We start from the raw sequence: 15,396 nt of genomic DNA, 5'->3' as shown, positions 1-15,396 counted from the left end.
ATAAAGTAGCATTTCTTTACCTGTCCCACGTGTGGTCCACGTGTTATGAGACGACCCGCGCATCGGGAACATCATGCAAGTTAAATTGCTACGTTCGTAATGTAACCTTATCAAAGAACCTAATAAAATATTAAAATGTATATCCCAAATATTTAATATAGGCTATAGGGAATTGCACACAACATACATGGATTTTTTTTTTTTTTTAATGACCCGCCCCAACCTGCTCCAGCGACCACATGTGACGACCCCTGGCTGGACGCCGCTTCGTCCATGGTGAAAGCTGATTCGGCGATCCACAGTGCAAAGTTGATGTATTTCCTCAGCGACCAGCACGGATCAGCTCCAGGCATGACGAAGCGGATATCGTCCTCTTTTGGAAGGCCAAACAAAGTAGTTTCACTTTCACAGTGAAACATACAGCATCTATACGACATGGTGGCGGCAACAACAATACTACAAGGAGAATAAAAGGTACGCCTTCTTTCTTTGCGTGAACATCTGGGCGGTGTTATGCAAATATTCCCACATACTGACGTAGATACAGTATGTGGGGGCATGTTAGAACAGTTAGTGTTAGTTTCAGGGGGATGTGGATGAGTGTTAACTTTTATAAAAAGAAAAACTCTTTGGATTTAAGACTTTAGTCTTTGCAACTTCACAGATCTTCTTTATTCACCAAGAGCTTGTAACTCCAAAGAGAAAGGAAATTTTGAAATTGCATCATATGACCCGGCCCTTTAAAGAAAATTGACAACTGGAATATTAAAACAACAATTTCCAAATACTGTAGCATTTTCATCCTATGTGTACAAAAGAAATGTAATAAAAATAGAAATTAAAGTTGAAATTAAAGCAGCTCATACACTCTCATGGCAGATTGTAAGTATTTCATGCTTTGGCGAATTGGTGGCTAAACCCTATGAATTCATACAATCTAATTTGTACGTTTTTGTATGATCTGCTGTCTTGTCAGTTTGTTGTCTCAAGGCAGTCTGGTGCTGTTGTGATGAGTAACAGGCTGACACCATGACAGTGCAGATAAAGGGCCACTCCCTGTGACTCCTGCAGTCTGAACATCCCCAAAGCCGCACTGACCCCTACTGGCAAAGACTGGAATGACTCACTTTGCATTATATTAGCTCTTCAAATAGTGTTATTGAGTAATGTGCAAAATGTCTCAACATTCTGATAAAATAACGAGAAACGAAAGAGATTTAAGAAGTGTTGATATTGCTTTGGGTCATTTGTCGCATTGGAAACAGTGTACTGCATACTGCAGAAATAGTGAGTATAGTGTTTGTGTGAAAGCACTTTTTGCACTAGGTCATTTTGTCAATATATATGCGTCTGACACATAATCAAAAACAAAATAAAAATTAAATAAAAATGAATGAACGCATTTGCTGCTGCATTACATCTTACTGTTGACAATGAAGACATGATACAGTTTTTGTTTAATTTTCTTTTCAACTTATTATTTACTGTATGAACTCTTATCCTGTATGGATATACAGTATGACTTTCTTCTACTGTATATACACAAAAAATGACACTTTGAATGACGTTAAACTAAATAACAAAACACTGCTTAAAGGCTTAGAACAACATAAAGGAAAGTAAATGATAACACTATTTTTTATTTTTTAGTAAACCATCTCATTAAGTTAACACACAGTACTCTCCATCTCAGGTATTAATGGACCGTACTTTAACTTTCATTATATGGATAAGAGCTGTGTTTACATTCTCATAAACATCTATTCTGTGTCCCACAGGGAAAAAAAGAGAAAAAAAAAGCCATATTGGTTAAAAATGATATAAGGGTGAGTAAATTATATCTATATTTTTTGTTAGGTTTAGTGTAAGTCTTTTTTTGTTGTTGTTTTGAAAACCCTGTGTCACTTTGTAAATCAAACATATTGAGGACAGTTTATTTCCTTCAAAAGATATCTGCTGTCCTCGTGTGGCTATATGAGGAAACACAACCCCTTCTCACCAGCCACTTTATGTAGTGAGAGAATGTATCAAGAAACATTACACTTTAGAGTTTAACCAGAATTAAACTGCTGGTCTCGTCCGGCCAGACTGTAACTTATAACTGTAAAGCCGCTTTGACACAATCTGAATTGTAAAAAGCGCTATATAAATAACAGTGACTAGAGGCAGGTAATCACTTGTATTAATCAAGTTGAAAGTGGGACATTTCAAGTTCAGTATTCACACCTCTCACTTTGTCTGGAACGTGGTCCTGGACGTGGCTCCTATAAGCATAAATTTCAAGTTTGTGGATCCATTAAAATCAGCACCCACTGTTGTGTTTAACAAAGCCACACAAATAAGTGCTTTGAAGAATCAGCATCTGGAACAGGTTGTCTTGCTCCCCGTAACGATAAATAGCCCAACAGCAATCAAAAATAGCCCAAAATTATCACCAGCATTTTGTTAGATTATATACATTTTGTAACTTAATCTAATTACTTTACAATATACTGGAAAACTAGTAAGGTATGTAATGCAAAGGGTCCTCTAGAGAAAAATGGCATCCACCAAACACTTGGTTTTCCTCTGCATTTTATTTTAACAACATCTGTTTTCCACAATATTTCTCAAAAAAAAAAAAAAGAAAAAAAAAGAAGAAAAACTGATGCTCAAGTTTCTTAATGGTAATACCACATTTTTTTTTTAAAAAAAGGAAAAGATCTTTAAACAAAATAAGAGAAAAACAAAAACAAATCTCAAAATACTGTTCAAAAGTTTACACCCCCTGCTCTTGCTATAATGATGCATCATTTCGTTTTCAATTAGAATTCAAACTTAAGTTAAAGAATTAAGGGTTTTATCCGAAAAAAATCAATTTGTTGTATGCGATTTCGGACGCAAGAATTGGCTAGTCTTCATCTTTCAATGACTCACCATGCGCATGTGGACACCTACTGGACTGTTGTGAAATCATCATTTCCCAGGATTTCCCTTTTCTTTTGCATCCGTTTCTTTCCGGTGGCGTCCACTAAAAACTAAGCAGTTCACCTAGAAATACTAACAACTGTACAGCTATATCCCTTACAGCTACAATCGTGGAAAATCTGCCTACACTGACGAATGTGTTTACTGTAGCTTTAAGAGTGCAGATTGCTATAACAGCTGATGCCGTAGGGAGACGGTGACTTGCGAAGAACTGCTAGAATTAGCATAGTGAATACTGGGCATTAAGCTTTAAATGATCGTGCATGTGCCATAAACAATCCATAAGAAAATAAAGCCCGCAGCATGCTGAAGGGATAAGTGTGAAGAACACGTTCAGTTCTGCAGACTGTCCTGTGAGGAACTGCCTACTGCAGCATTAGAGTTACAGAGGAAAACGTGCTGAGACCAGGGTTATTTGGGATTTGTTCTGTGTTATTACTGAAGTCTACTTCACTTTGGGCGAATTGCACCTGAATTACAAAATAAGGTCATTTTCACAAAAGGTGAGTTTTTGTTCACGGATGTAACAAATAGGCAACATTTAGTAAATGTAACAAAATATGTATACTAATACAAATTCCACATGTTTATTTATGTTTATTAAATGTGATTTGTTTGCATGTCCTTTTTTAGCAAGGTTTAGTAGAAGGCAAATGTATTGGTGCAATGGGGTTATGACGTCATTCCTTATATCCATTGTACTGCGTCATTATTCCTTTCTTACAAAATAATAATAATAGTCTACTGCATGTGACTCTAACTTCAGATGCATTAAATGTTCAATTCCCAGCTATTTCCCAGTGTGCATTTTATTTATTGATTATTAAACAAACTGTATTTTTATTCAATAATTATATATATGTTTTTAAAAGTTAGTTGAAGTATGCATATTATATTGTTCTCAGTTGTAACCAGTGGAACAATTCATTTTTAAGTGACTCAGTAAGTTGCAAACAATAACGTAACATACTTTTAAATTTGGGGAAAATACAATGTTTAAATTCTACAGTAGCCTATTAAAGTAAGATTGGGAGAGATGACCCCACATCTTAATTTTTTTCTCTTGACCAGGCACAAAATCTCATTTCAGCACTTTTGATGTATGGCTACGCTATTTTTAATTTCATAATTTCATCTCAATATCAACATTTGCCAGATTTAGTCTAGCGAAACTGCTTTGATGTAAATTGATCTAAAGTTGTGTTTCTGGAAAATAGTGCTCTATGAGATTGTCTAATATTGAATAGGCCTCAAAGGTTTTTGTGTCTATTGTTAATGAGGGATTTGTGGATGCCTTGGATTTGTGGAGGAAAAGTGACGGTTCCTATTTTTAAGTAAGAAAAAATACATTTAATACTTATTGTAGCCTAATTAATCTGTGATGGAGTTATTTCCATGAATTAGATTTACATTTCAAACATCTTTGCTTTCATTAAACCTATAGGTTCATTCATTAAGCATTTGTGTATTATTATTATTTCTACCAGAAAGACTCGGGAGATAAAACGTAAGAAGCATACATTTATTGACAACTCAGCAAGCATAATTATAAATTTCTTTGGCGGAAGGCCCCGTCCATGGTTCGTAATCCGAGGATAGCAGACCTGCATTTCCTGCCTGAAGACGAAGGCAGGGGCGCAGCCGACCCCCCCGGAAGGTAAGGACAGGACCATCCTGGTGGTGGTGGGGAGGGTGGAGGTTGTTATCACGTCGGCATCTGTAAACTCAAACATGTGTAAGTACGATCTTTTATACCAAAGTATAAAGACGTGATTGGATAATGAGGAAGGTAATTAGTGACGAAGTAATTGAGTCTTCCTGGCAGAACTTAGGCTAAAGCTTTCATTTCCATACAATATGTTATCATGTGTGACCCTGGACCACAAAACCAGTCATAAGTAGCACAGATATATTTGTAGCAATAGCCAGCAATACATTGTATGGGTCAAAATCATCAAATATATATATATATATATATATATATATATATATATAGTAAATGTCCTACCCTAAATAGCCTATATCAACACTTAAGGACTTCATTTGGACAACTTTAAAGGTGATTTTCTCAATATTTAGATTTTTTTTCACCCTCAGATTCCAGATTTTCAAATAGTTGTATCTCGGCCAAATGTTGTTCTATCCTAACAAACCGCACGTACATCACTGGAAAGCTTATTTATGGTATTCAGCTGTCAGAGATAGGCCTATATAAAAAAAATAAATAAATAAAAAAAAATATTTACCCTTATGACTGGTTTTGTGGTCCAGGGTCACATTTATAGTTTCAGTGTAGTTGTCTGCCTGCACATCAAGTGCATTACACTAGAGAACTTCAACTCCCAGCATGCACGGCGCTCAGTCAGAGTCAAAAATCCGCAACTACACAAACACATGAAGCTTACACATTCGTTGACGCGCTCTAAAGAAGTTGATATCATGGATCAAGCTGCGTTTGTGACATTCTATTCCCTTTTTTTTCTTCCAGAATCCTTCTTTTAAAACACTGCGACAAAGCGTGACATCTATGGGACAAACCATTGGCTTAACACCACGAGCCGTTTATTAAACCGCATCGTTACTAGGAGGAGGAGGCGGGTCCAAGAGCAAAACACGGCCACATGAAGCTTATAGCGCACAGGATGGGATGATTCTTTGAGACTGAGACCAAAGGGGTCAGAGTAAATTAATGAATTCCCAATGCGGAGGGTTTTCTCCAGAAGATAACGGTACGGAATAGCGTAATGCTCCATGCGGAGTGATCGATGAATGTCTGCGAACGAGAATAACCGCAGTTTGGAAGAAAAGCAATGGAGACCGGTCACGACCCGTGGTAAGTTAATAAGATGAATTAGTGTAAGTTAGTAACCGGTTCTATGTTGTTTATGACTTAAATGAGACCGTTAACTCTCTAAACCATACAATATCCTATATTGTTATAAATTCACTAAAGTATTAAACCAGTTAAACTTCTTATCTAATAAACTGGTAGCATGTGAATTGTCTCTAGATAGTGTGCATGGTCCATATTATGCCCCACCCTAGCACACAAATACGATGAGACAGTCAGTGAACCCTGTGGGACGTTCATTGGTTGCCTGACAACAGGTCAAGCTCTAAACCTAGAGATATGTCACTATAGTTCTTGTTCTATAGTAAAATGTCATAATGTGTCAGCTTGGCAAAATACATATCCCCACGAGCTATGGCTTTTAGAATACATACTGATGTCTGCATTTTGGATAGAGTTCAAACTTGATAGACCCTAATGATTGATTTTGATTTTGAACTGCAGAGGTGACGTGGCAGGATCCATGCATTTCTGGTAGGGTTTGTTGTGCAAGAAAGTAACATCAGTAAAGGACAAGGACATTAAAAAGCATCCTTAAAGACAACATGTGTCTTCTCAGTGAGAGAACTAAAATAAAGAGATCTATGATATCGTGTGTTGTTTGTCTGAGCCACTTTGCCTTAAGTCAAAAACTATTGAGATATTGAAATTTAATTGGAATGAAATTGATGTGTCATTTTTTCTTTAGTATTATTATGATGATGATAATGGTGTTCAGATTTAAGTAATTCTTAATTGAACTCATTTTGAAAATGAAGCCAGGACCATTAAAAATGTATGCATCGAAAAATTGACTTTGTAATTTCACTAGATTCTCATTACTGTAATATTACAGGCATTATGCATATTTGATATATTTGGATATATATCAATCAATACTGTAATATGACAGTATCATGCAAATATGCATAATGCCTGTGTGTGTGTGTGTATATATATATATATATATATATATATATATATATATAGTAATAAGAACTGTACTTTATTTTCATGAAGACTATTCCATAATGCCAAAACCTCTTAGTCCTAAAGAACATTCATTTTCTTATCAAAAAGACAAAAATTATATTTGTTTTCTTTGATTTTGAGGTGAAACATGACCTGAGCATGTTCTTTTAAGAATTTTTGAGATTCATCCCTGTGAATAGTTAAAGGTTTTGATTTTATGATTTTTAGGTTGCCATGGGTGATAGTCTGTCATGACTATCTAGGCAAGAGGGTCTTCCAGGTTCCCCCATCTACAGTGATCAGGTACATCAAGAGCCTGATCTACCAAGAAACAGATTATCCTGTATCTCAGCAGCAGCTGTTTCACAATGGAAAACTGGTGAGCTGGAAACTTTTGTAAAAATTGTAAAAATCAGTATATATATTTATATACAGTACAGCAATAATGATCTATTAGGGGGATTCTTTGAAGAGAATCTCCAAATAAAGAGCATGACCTCACATCACCTTCCCCGTGTGATCAGAATCAACCCCCTGAAATACACAGGTTTATAATCCACCCAAAGAGACTGGTTTAGAAACTGGGCAGAGGCCAGATTGTTTAAATGTGCTCTATTGTGTTGTAATCGGTGTGCAGCCCAGGGTAAGAGCTCATGAGAGTTTCCAGTGTTTTGCAGTGTATACACAGCCAAATCCACAGTGATGTTTGTGCTTTTACACGGTACAGATAACAACAAATTGCACATAAATAAAATCTGTTAGCATTTTCTTTTATGTTATGGTTTTACTTGTCTGTTTACTGGATGAAATTGGAATGGAGCTTTCCCATGCAAAGCATGTTGCAGTTGTGGTGTGCAGTTTCCCATCTTTTCAGATATATGTTATGAAGGATGCACAACAGTCTGTCATATTTCAACGTACTGCATTGTTTCACCATTGCAGACACCTCTTGCCACTTCAAAATGGCAAAAGTGCACTTGACTGCACTGTGCATCTGGATATATAGGAGGATATTATGTGCTTATTTGATGAAATGCTGCTATCATGATCCATATCACACACACACACACAAACACACACACATATATATATATATATATATATATATATATATGTATGTATGTATAGTAATCGTAGAAAACATCTCACTTATTTTAATATTGCAAGGGAGGTTCACTAATAGTAGCCACTAGCCAGTGATCTGAGAGAATTTAGTCACATGATATGTCTCACAGTTTCAAAGTGACATCAGTTTTTTTGATGCACATCTAGAAAAAGTTTTATACCCATTTTGGAAAGGTTTTTTTTTTGTGATATCCAAGAATTGTCTTTAAAGTATGTGGATGCAAACCTGGCTAACAACTTGCTGTGGTTATGTTCAGCCTTATTAAACTGGATTTCAGGTGAAGAGGTGCAACTGTTTAGTGAAATTACCCATTGGATTCCAAACGTATAGCCTAGTCATATATTGATCAGAAGGAGTACATTTCATTCTCTTGTAAAAGGGAGCAGCAAAATCCAAATAAGCTTGGTGTTAAAAAGAAGTTTTTTACTTTTCCTGTGACTAGGTCATTCCTCAGAGCCTTTCTCTTAGCTTGAAGCGGGAAGCGTCCCTGAATGACAAGAGCAGGTGGGAGATTATTTCTCTACCCTAAGTGTGTCAGACTCAGAAAATAGCCTGGAGAGAGGCAGCTCTCAGATCTCAGCTAACATTCATACATACAACCCCAGAGGACGGGAGCGTACAGTCTCTGGCCCAGATTACTTTAGAGGTATGCCAGTGTTATGGGTTAGTTAAGATGTATTTGAGCATACAGTCATGACCATCAATCTTGGCGTCAGTCCAGCGTCTCTAATAAGTTTAGGAATTTTTGCTTTTGGTAATTGTAAATGGATATGCCATGACAAGTTTCTTCCAAAACTCCTTGTAAGGCATTCTATCCTTTTTTTTTCTTATTCAAGGTCGATGCTGTATTAAAATGTGATCTGATACATGACCCATTATGTGTTATCAGCAAAACTCTGATAAAAAGATTTCTTACACAATTGTCAGATATAATATGAACACAATGAATGGACTCTTCTCCCTGTCCAAATCGGACCGGATCCAAATCTATGGGTTCAAACAAAAGCAAGAGCACTAATGGTTGAAGCTCTTATAACAGATTGGCATATTCGGTCCAGTGTGAGCAACTATTTGTGTTTGAGCTCTGGAGAGCTTCAAATGTTTCAGTTTACAACATGTTTTCTGCTGCATTTTTGTAGCCAATAGCAGACATATCTGTTGATTTCTCAATCACAATGGCCAGTCAATCCTGTAACGCACAGAACACCAGGGTCTGATCCACATTCTCCCCCGAAAGTGATTACATTGACTGTAAGAACTTGATATTTTTTTAATGTTTGATGTTTTAACCTTCAGAATATATCAATGAATGTCTTTTAAATGATATATCAATGTTACATGACTGAAATGGTCAATATATTTTTGGGGTGGGGCTTAAAATTAGCTGGTGGTTTAGCAAGCTAACCAATTAGTCCAGAAGAACCATATTTAAGAAATTAATTTCCATCACTCCATCACTGTTGCACTACATGTTTCCTTTTGATTGATATTGATTTTTTTTTTTTGTCATCTGAAGGGTTCTGTATTAAAAAAAAAAAAAAAAAAGTTTTGATTATTTAATACAATTTGTGTTCTGGTTTGTCAGTCAGTTTAATTATTTTGGTCATATTGACTAAATTTAATATTTTAATATTGAATAAAATTGGCTTTCTTACACTAAATAATATTGACTTGTTTACAGATTTGGTTAGTTGACATAAAATATGTCCATACATGTTCCATTGCAGGACATTGCTAAAACTACTTCAAATTTCACAACAGCTGGTCAAATTTCTTAATGTCCTTAAAAACAAGATAATTGTACCCTTGAAGCCCAGGGCTCTGATTTGCCGGTTAGTTTTTTCATCTGGTTTCTGCATGCGATTAATCAGTGTGCGTTAGCAGAAGTGCTGATCAGTGTGTGTTAGAAGCTGATTCCACCGTGAATAGCTGAAGACAGCAGTCTCTGTCTGAACAGGCGCAATCTCAGCCCTGAAAAATCAATCTCTTAATAAACCAAAAACTGTGGTATATCTCAGTGAATTATGGGTAAGTCGTGTGGACAGTTTAATGCAGTTTACAGGGGAGCGTTGCAGGCTAAGAGGTTAATGGATAGATGGTAAATAACTAGAGAATAGAAAAAATCAATTCATAGTCTTTTTTTTCCCCTAATGTTTGTTCATCCTGACTTCATGAACATTTCTGTACCCATAAGAGCTGCAGAGCTGCTTAAATGTCCTTTCAGGGACACTCAGTAATGTTCATGTATGTGCCTATATACTTCAGATCTTGTAGATTGTTGAGAAAAGTTCTTTTAATTCTCAGAGTGGTCAGACTTAAAACAAATTACAGAACAGGTAAAAAAAAAATAAAAATAAAAATCAGTTTACACTGAAGGAACCAGGGGCCGGATTCACAAAACATTCTTAAGAATAAAATTCTTTCTTCTTATTTTCTAACTTAAGAAAAAAAGATACGAATATTTTGTATTCCCCAAAAAATCTTCTTAAGAATGTTTTATCTTTTTTCTTAAGATTGTTCTTAAGATAAAACCTAAGAAGAATTCAAATTCTTGAAAAGAATCTTCTTTAAAATCATCGTAAATAACCTCTTAAATTTAGGACAGCCCCAGACTTGTCTTAAATCCCAAACAATAATAATTATTTAATGAATTTATTGGGTTATTTCACATTAATTGTTATATTTAAGCATTACAACAACAGCTACATATAATACACAGGAGGACTAGGGACGTGCACAAGTTTTCTGTATGGAATGATATTGCGGACTTTATTCAAAAGACATTGCAAATTGTATTTGCAATTGCGTTTTCAATTTGTGGATGCATAAAATGTGACATAATCCAAACGCAAAGGCAAATCGCACATTACCGTTTTCATTTTCGATTAAGTGAAAATTGATTAAGTGAAATCTTCCTACTAACTTCAGCCGCCAAACGGGCGATCATACAGTGAGGAAAATTGCAGTAGTCAAGGCGAGCTGACATGTTATCAAGTACGCTGCTGTTTGCAGAATTACCGGACCTGCGTCCTCGCAGACATCACACTCCCGAGTCGAATGCACAGAGTCTGAACTACTGAGGATGCAAGTCCGAAATCAGCGGCTGAAGTTAGTAGGATAAACAAAAAAATAAAGAACGTCTGTGTTGGCCCGGGTTTTGAACACGCGCTAAAAGACGGTATGCTGTGAGAGATGACACTCACTAACCACTGAGCTACCAAGCTACACTGAATCAGCACCAGATCTCTAGATTCAAGACAGGACTCTTTACATCGTGCAGCTGCTGAATCAAGGAAATGTGACCGTGTTAACTTGTGGCCTGTGTTTACCTATTATGAAAATAAACAATAGCAGAACACTGACTACATTTTATGGTTCATGATGTTAAAGAACATTTCATAACGTCTCAGACAACTGTACATTTGTGGCTACTGTGGCTTAATTATAAACACTATACAACCCGAATTCCGGAAAAGTTGGGACATTTTTTAAATTTTAATAAAATGAAAACTAAAGGAATTTCAAATCATATGAGCCAATATTTTATTCACAATAGAACATAGATAACGTAGCAAATGTTTAAACTGAGAAACTTTACACTTTTATCCACTTAATTAGCTCATTTAAAATTTAATGCCTGCTACAGGTCTCAAAAAAGTTGGCACGGGGGCAACAAATGGCTAAAAAAGCAAGCAGTTTTGAAAAGATTCAGCTGGGAGAACATCTAATGATTAATTAAGTTAATTGATATCAGGTCTGTAACATGATTAGCTATAAAAGCTTTGTCTTAGAGAAGCAGAGTCTCTCAGAAGTAAAGCTGGGCAGAGGCTCTCCAATCTGTGAAAGACTGCGTAAAAAAATTGTGGAAAACTTTAAAAACAAAGTTCCTCAACGTCAAATTGCAAAGGCTTTGCAAATCACATCATCTACAGTGCATAACATCATCAAAAGATTCAGAGAAACTGGAGAAATCTCTGTGCGTAAGGGACAAGGCCGGAGACCTTTATTGGATGCCCGTGGTCTTCGGGCTCTCAGACGACACTGCATCACTCATTGGCATGATTGTGTCAATGACATTACTAAATGGGCCCAGGAATACTTTCAGAAACCACTGTTGGTAAACACAATCCGCCGTGCCATCAGCAGATGTCAACTAAAGCTCTATCATGCAAAAAGGAAGCCATATGTGAACATGGTCCAGAAGCGCCGTCGTGTCCTGTGGGCCAAGGCTCATTTAAAATGGACTATTTCAAAGTGGAATAGTGTTTTATGGTCAGACGAGTCCAAATTTGACATTCTTGTTGGAAATCACGGACGCCGTGTCCTCCGGGCTAAAGAGGAGGGAGACCTTCCAGCATGTTATCAGCGTTCAGTTCAAAAGCCAGCATCTCTGATGGTATGGGGGTGCATAAGTGCATACGGTATGGGCAGCTTGCATGTTTTGGAAGGCTCTGTGAATGCTGAAAGGTATATAAAGGTTTTAGAGCAACATATGCTTCCCTCCAAACAACGTCTATTTCAGGGAAGGCCTTGTTTATTTCAGCAGGACAATGCAAAACCACATACTGCAGCTATTACAACAGCATGGCTTCGTCGTAGAAGAGTCCGGGTGCTAACCTGGCCTGCCTGCAGTCCAGATCTTTCACCTTTAGAGAACATTTGGCGCATCATTAAACGAAAAATACGTCAAAGACGACCACGAACTCTTCAGCAGCTGGAAATCTATATAAGGCAAGAATGGGACCAAATTCCAACAACTCCAGCAACTCATAGCCTCAATGCCCAGACGTCTTCAAACTGTTTTGAAAAGAAAAGGAGATGCTACACCATGGTAAACATGCCCCGTCCCAACTATTTTGAGACCTGTAGCAGAAATCAAAATTGAAATGAGCTCATTTTGTGCATAAAATTGTAAACTTTCTCAGTTTAAACATTTGCTATGTTATCTATGTTCTATTGTGAATAAAATATTGGCTCATGTGATTTGAAAGTCTTTTAGTTTTCATTTTATTAAAATTTAAAAAACGTCCCAACTTTTCCGGAATTCAGGTTGTTCGATCGTCACTTCCCAATGCAAACACGCCCAATAAAATGGCCCCACCCCTGTCACTTGATTGACAGGTTTCCGTGTAGACGTTGGAAATTCAAATGCAAAAGGTATTGCGATTCCATTTGAGTTTTGGTAGTTTACATGCACAGTGCAGAGAGAGTGAAAAAGCAAATGTGGTAATTAATATTGCTATTTAAATATGACAGGCTCATAGCTCGTAAGATATGGGAAACACAATTGCAAACGGACTTTGCATTTCCATTTTAAATTTGGCAGACACTGTGCGTTCACTTAATCGAAAATGAAAACGGTAATGCGCGATTTGCATTTGCGTTCGGATTATGTCACATTTTATGCGTCCACAAATTGAAAACGCAATTGCAAATACAATTTGCAATTCCTTTTGAATAAAGTCTGCAATATCATTCCATATTTCTGAAGGGACTAAGATGACTGTTATTGTAAACATGATCGCTCATGATTAGCCTGTGTGCGACGCTGCTTTTTGCTGACTGCAAAACTCATTAGCAACTCTAAAACGAGTCAGATAGGGAGCTTTAATTGAACGTGTTAATTTGAGCTTATAAATACATAATCTTTGGCAGTATTCAGCGCATATGAATGCGCAGGATGCATTTGCTGTAGAAGCGCGGACTCAAATACCGGAAGCGTTCCCTCAGATGAGAGCGCAAAAACAGCACAAAATGAATGAAACGTATCGCTGCAGCTTGAGACAGACTGTTTTAAAAGTAACTTTTCAAAAACAGGCCGCATTAAATGGTGCGTTCTTATGATTATTAGGGTAATTTACAGGAAGCGCAAGGAGACAATAGTGTGAGTTTAGCAGCGCGTCATGTATTCATTCAAATAACGGCTGTTGATTTCTTCTTAAGGAAAAAAATTATGTTCTTAAGAACATTCTTACCAACTTAGTGGAATTTATCTTAAGAAATTTCTTAAGAAGATTTTCGTGAATCCAGCCCCAGACCAGTTTGTCATAGAGATGGTGGGCCATTTTTATCAGGGCCAGTAAGAAACAACCCTGAATTGTCTTCTTTAAATGCCCTAAGAATAAATTACAGTAAACTACACTGTAATATAGAGCTGGGCGATATACAAAAAAAAATTATATCTCGATATTGTCAAAATGTTTACGATATTCGATATATATCTCGATATGTTTGCATTTGCATTTAAATAATAAAAAATAAAACATGATTTTCTTTTGCCCATTAAAAAAAAAAAAAAACTATTTAGATTAAACAGCTAATTTAAGCAGTTAAAAAATCTAGACCAAGAGATCATTTACTGCTTTTTATTAAATGAATACATGTAGGCCTATATGTAACTGAAGCAGTGCAAATTAAGTAACAGTTACAGAAAGTGCATTCTGTCAACTTTTTAGTGCATGCAATTCACAATTTAAACTATGCAACTAGGATAAGTATTTTATTTTAATTTTTTAAATAAGTTTTTAAGCTAAGAACACAAGTCTGTCAACTGTCTGTGGTTTTAAGAGAAGCTCTGTGGCATGAAACTATGTTCCTACTGACACTAAAAACCCTCTTAGATGGGGAGCTAGTTGCTGAAGCACATAGCTATTTCTTATATATATATATATATATATATAAATGAATACCAAAGACTTTTGCATTCTCTCTGTCTATATTATGGAAACTGGTAAACATATCAGTGAAATTCCCCAATAGTAATTCCAAATGGCCATAGCCTATGTTTCTCTATTCAAACATCAGCGGTCGAGTAAGTGCATTTATTTAGCGATCACAAATGCAAACAATACAGTTGAAATCTCACGACAGAACACAGACCGGCTGAACGACGCTTTCATTAGATCGCTCAATTCCAGCTTGTTAGTGTTTTCAGATTATCGTCAGCGGCTCTTCCGCAATGAGGAGTGAGCACGTGCGCATGGTTGCCAGATTGCTTAAAATAAGCAAACACCGGTCAGAAAATGTATCCTTCTAACAGTGGAGCTCTGATTCGGAGATTTAAAGTCTTGTTATCTGGCAACCGCTATCATTAAAGCTCTCGTAGCAGAGGGGCGTAGAGCAGTCAGCAGTTACAGGTTCCTTTTTTGGACATTCGGCGCGTTCTTTTGGGAAAGTATGCTTGAATTTGAAATATTCGATATACCCGATATATTCAAATTGTACATCGTCGTCAAAATTATTCCGATATTGTCGCTAATACTCGATATATCGCCCAGCCCTACTGTAATATATATAAACACTCACCTAAAGGATTATTAGGAACACCTGTTCAATTTCTCATTAATGCAATTATCTAATCAACCAATCACATGGCAGTTGCTTCAATGCATTTAGGGGTGTGGTCCTGGTCAAGACAATCTCCTGAACTCCAAACTGAATGTCAGAATGGGAAAGAAAGGTGATTTAAGCAATTTTGAGCGTGGCATGGTTGTTGGTGCCA

General features: G+C 36.5%; 1 protein-coding gene across 2 annotated transcripts in view; it reads left to right on the top strand.

Moving 5' to 3' along the window:
* Positions 1-3,086: 3,086 nt before the first annotated feature.
* Positions 3,087-15,396, top strand: part of LOC132108195 (sacsin-like) — a 35,466-nt gene continuing 23,156 nt past the window's right edge. For both annotated transcript variants that reach the window (XM_059514813.1, XM_059514812.1), the window contains exons 1-3: positions 3,087-3,470; positions 5,456-5,800; positions 6,998-7,148. In XM_059514813.1, coding sequence (XP_059370796.1) covers positions 5,778-5,800; positions 6,998-7,148 — 174 coding nt within the window. In that variant the 5' untranslated portion in view covers positions 3,087-3,470; positions 5,456-5,777. The remainder of the gene's footprint in view (positions 3,471-5,455; positions 5,801-6,997; positions 7,149-15,396) is intronic.

This window comes from Carassius carassius, chromosome 28 (assembly GCF_963082965.1).
Source record: "Carassius carassius chromosome 28, fCarCar2.1, whole genome shotgun sequence".
NCBI classification, from domain to species: Eukaryota; Metazoa; Chordata; class Actinopteri; order Cypriniformes; family Cyprinidae; genus Carassius; species Carassius carassius.
Note: the sequence above shows the minus strand (reverse complement) of the source record. Positions and strands in the feature narration are given on the sequence as shown.